Genomic DNA, 4,185 nt, shown 5'->3' on the forward strand with positions numbered 1-4,185 from the left:
GGTCTATGTCTGGAGACCTAACCTCAGGCCTCTGGGCTTACAGTGACTGCTCTGTCTGTAGACTCTGTAGACTCTGAGTCCCAAGCACATTAAAGCAGTAATCTGTATAGCCAGCCTCTGCTCTGTAATAGTTACTTTACAGCAGATGGGCAGGATGAGCTGGGGAGAAAGTGGGGCTGATAGAAGGCCACATCACTGGTCAGAGCCCATATGCAGGGAAGCGCTCCTGTGCCCTTGCGGGCTTGTGTCTGCCTGTCCCAGGGATGTGTCCTCTCAGGGCCCCTGCAGGAAAGAAAACCAGGCCTGCTCTGAACCATCAGCTGGGTGTAACGGTGGGGCAGCTGGGGCTGAGATGCAGAGCAGAAGTCTCCATGGGAAAAGAGTTGAGGCTGGGTCAGTGAAATCGTCTGATGGCGTTTCCCTGTGGTGTCCCTTCCCTGCCACCAGCCCAGCCCCCTGAAATCTGCAAAAGACCCAGCGGAATTTTTCCTTCTCTGGTGATCCTGGGTGTCCTTGGGTGGTTGGCACCATGTCCGGTCCTCACAAAATTTGTGGCCTCTTCCTGACCACAGCGAGTGGCACTTTGGCAAAGAGCTTGTAGATCTCTTTGGGCTGTTGAGTGGAAGGCATTGGGTGATGGATGAGGTATTTCAATTTCATACTGGTATTTAGAAATAAAGCAATTTTTTTTATAAGGTACCACCCTTGCATTTCCCAGCTGAGTCTAGATCCACCTCCTAAGACTTAGAATGTTACATGTCTAATTTGAAGCGGCATGATGTAGCCCTTCTTCATGTTCCTTGTCTGTCCAGTCCCACGTCTCCAAAGCCCAAGAGTGCTCTGCCCAGCACACCCTTTTGCTGTTCTGAACTGCACTGACACATGGTTATCAGCTGACGAGGTGGATGAAACCCATCATTATCCAAATCAAGCATTTGCATAGCTCAGACTGGATGGTCAAGTGTCACTTGGAGCCATTTAGGGAAAGATGACCACTTTTGGAGCACAGGCTTCACATCCTCCAGGCTTGTTCCCGTTCCTGCCATTCCAGGGGGGATGAAAACCAAGAGAGAGAGAGTTGGAGGGTTTGGCTGGGCAGTGCAACTTGCTGCACTCCCTGCCAGCTGCAAACGCTCAGTAAACAATGCTGAATCGCCAAGGGAAAAATGAAAACCCATTAACGGGGTGAGCCCGGGGATTCACTTTTGAGAGGCTGCAGAGCACTTATCTGATGGAGCGAGACCATTAAGTGCCGCGAGGTGCAGCAAGCCCCCCCCACCCCCGGTGCGGACAGCACCCCCCCGGTGCCTGCGCAGCCCGCCGCGCCCCGGCGGCTCCCTCGGGCTGCGTGGGCTCCCGTGGGAGCCTCCGGGGGCCTGGCCGGCAGCGGGACAAGGGGAGGGGGCGCATCTGCCCTGGGAGGGGAGCTCAGATAGCGGGAAAGCGCCGGCTCACCCACCCTCCAAACCCCCGGCAAGCGGCTCCGAAGTGCGCGGCGGCTCCGGCAAGTCCAGAGCGAGCGGCCCTGCCCCAGGGGGGTCCCGGGAGGGCTCGGGGGGCTGCCCACCCGCGGCCCCACGCCGGCCCTGGGCAGCCGGGTGTGGGCAGGGAGCCGGCGGCGCCCGGGACACCCGGTGCGGGCTCCCCCCGCCGGGCTCCCATTGGCCGCGGGGCGGGACGTGCCGCCCCGCTCCCGGCCCTATATTAGGGCAATATTGCCCCGGCGGGGTGTGGGGAGCGGCGCTGCCCCGCGGGCCATGGACCTGGGCTACTTCCCCCTGGCCTTCCCGCCCGGGCTGTGCCGCGGGACCCCGCAGCCCCCCTACCCGCGGCGGGGGGACGGCGCCTTCCTGGCGCTGGGCAGCGGGGCCAGCGCCGCGCCCCCCCTGCCGCCTGCCTGCGCGGGGCCGGCGGGGTACGCGGCCGCCCCCCCCGAGGCGCCGGGCCCCGGGTACCGGCCGAACCGCGGAGCCGGGCCGCCGGGCTTCGCCACGTCCATCTTCCCCGGGAGCGGCCGCCCGCCGCCGCCGCCGGAGCCCGGCCGCCCCTGCCCCTGCCCCGGCGCGGGCGGCGGGGGGCTGCGGCGCCTCTCGCCCTGCGCCGGGGCCGCCCCCGCGCCCGGCTCCCCGGCCCCCGCGGCGGCCCCGGCGGCGCCCCGCACCTTCGAGTGGATGCGAGCGAAGCGGAGCCCGCCCGGGAGAAGTGAGTGGGGGCGGCGGGGCGCGGGCGGGGGCTGCTCCCATCCCGGCTCCCCCCTGCCCCCCTCCTGCCCCGGCCCCGACCCCCGCCCCGCTCCCTTCCCCTGCCCCCGCTGAAGCGCGGTGTTTTTCGGCGTTGCAGGCGGCGCGGCGCCGTGCGGGGGGGAACCTCCCGCCTGCCCCGCACGCACCAGCTTCAGCACCCGGCAGCTCACGGAGCTGGAGAAGGAGTTTCACTTCAGCCGGTACCTGTCGCGGTCCCGCCGCCTCGAGGTGGCCCGCTCCCTGCGCCTCCGCGACGCCCAGGTGAAGGTCTGGTTCCAGAACCGCCGCATGAAGCAGAAGAAGCGGGAGCGGGAGGCGCTGGCCGCCCCCGCCGCCGCGCCCACGGGTGCCCCGGGCGGCCCCGCCTGAGGCCCCGCCGCCCCCCACGGAGGGGTCTGCCGGGGACGTCGGGGCTGGGCTGGAAGGTGCGGCCGGCGGGGCGCCCGAGGTGTCCTCTCCCGCGGGACCGCGGCGGTGCGGCTCCGCGGTTTTTTTTTCTGTTGCAACTTCTTTGCGCTTTTACCGACGAGGATTCAGGGAAGGGTGCCAGCCCGAAACGCTGCTGCTCGGTTTCGCGCCGGGCCGGCGCAGCTGGGAGCTAACGGGGGCTGCCGCTCCCCCCCCGGGGAGAGCAGCTCCGCCGGCTCCCCTGGATCCGCGGGGCCGTGGGTGCACGGGGGGGGCTGCCCCAAGCTTCCCACCCCTTCTTCGTTTTGCATTTAAAAAGAAAGGTCCGCAGGCTCAGGCAAAGTTCGCGCAGAAGAGGGGAAGAAACCCCGAGAAGGCAGAGCAGAGGAGAGCAGGGAAAACCTTCTCTCACGGGAAGGGGCAGGGATGGTCACTGCTACCAGTACGAGTCCAGGATCCCCTTTTGAAAAAAGTGCCCTTGTCTTCTGCCCCACCCTTCGCAAAAGTGCTGCAAAAAAAGAGGCTGTTTATGCTAGTATTTATTCCTCATTTGTTCCCGTTCCTTTTCCTGATGCGGCTGCTTTAGTCCAAAATCTGTTTAGTAACTGTGAGGGAAGGTTTTAAAAGAAATGAAGACTTTGGAGGAGCACCTCTTCCCATTCAAACGGCAGAAGTGCTGGGATTTTCCTTGCAGAGGCTCTGGGCTGCCTGGGACTGGCCAGCAGCCGCTCCGCTGGCTCCCAGCACCTCTCCCATGTGCCTGGCCAAGGACAGGACAATATAAAGCCTCTTACAGCATCTAGGGCCAGACTGTCAGATCATCCAGCTCTCCCAGGCTTGCTTGTATCTTATGGTTAAAGAAATGTACCATATTAAATCAATTTGCAACAAGTCTTACCACATGCAAAACCTCAAGACCTGTTAAAGTGCAGAAAGATGTTGGGTTTGACCACAGACCTCTGCCAGCAACAGACCAAGAGTGTTCCTGGGTCTTTTACTTGGGATAGTTGTTCAAAAAGAGTGACAATGACTGATTACCCCATACAAGTGCAAAATTCACCAGTGATCCTCACTTCTCCCGATTTCATCTTTCCCAGAGATAAAACAACAGTACCAAAGTGGACAAAGGAACCGAGTTTAGACTCTTTTTCCTGCCTGTGACTGGAAAAGCATAACAGCAATGCGGAGAGGAATGACATCTGGATGTATGGGAAGGTGATTTTACTTATTTGTGGGACAAAATGATTTTCGACAACTCTCTCTTTGCTCCGGATTTTTGCTGGGTGTTGGACTTTGGGGTGAAAACCAAATTGTAGCACCAGGGGAGATGGATCTCAGGGTCCCTGTCTGGAAGCCAGCCCCAGACACCAACAGCTGTCGGACTTTGTTGGATGCTTGCTGGGCAAAAGAAACACAGACAGAAGATGAAGATGGATGTCTTGAGTCGGCAAGTCCGCAATGTTAGGGGATACTTATCCTCAGTAAAACCTTCCATTCCCCAAGGCACTCCTCTACTTATAGGCTTTCTTAAGGA

At 61.3% G+C, this 4,185-nt stretch overlaps 1 protein-coding gene across 1 annotated transcript; it reads left to right on the forward strand.

The window, feature by feature from the left end:
* Nucleotides 1-1,757: 1,757 nt before the first annotated feature.
* HOXD1 (homeobox D1) lies at nucleotides 1,758-2,612 on the forward strand. Its single transcript, XM_075710029.1, has 2 exons — nucleotides 1,758-2,202; nucleotides 2,341-2,612. Exons 1-2 carry the CDS (start codon nucleotides 1,758-1,760, stop codon nucleotides 2,610-2,612), a joined length of 717 nt encoding a protein of 238 aa, XP_075566144.1.
* Nucleotides 2,613-4,185: the final 1,573 nt, after the last annotated feature.

This window comes from Pelecanus crispus, chromosome 5 (genome assembly GCF_030463565.1).
Source record: "Pelecanus crispus isolate bPelCri1 chromosome 5, bPelCri1.pri, whole genome shotgun sequence".
NCBI classification, from domain to species: Eukaryota; Metazoa; Chordata; class Aves; order Pelecaniformes; family Pelecanidae; genus Pelecanus; species Pelecanus crispus.

What these genes read in the sequence shown, in the direction of transcription:
- HOXD1 (XM_075710029.1), top strand. Translation starts at nt 1,758, where the DNA reads ATGGACCTGGGCTACTTCCCCCTGGCCTTCCCGCCCGGGCTGTGCCGC. An exon ending in GCGGAGCCCGCCCGGGAGAA is followed by an intron (nt 2,203 to 2,340) that starts GTGAGTGGGGGC and finishes TCGGCGTTGCAG; the next exon opens with GCGGCGCGGCGCCGTGCGGG.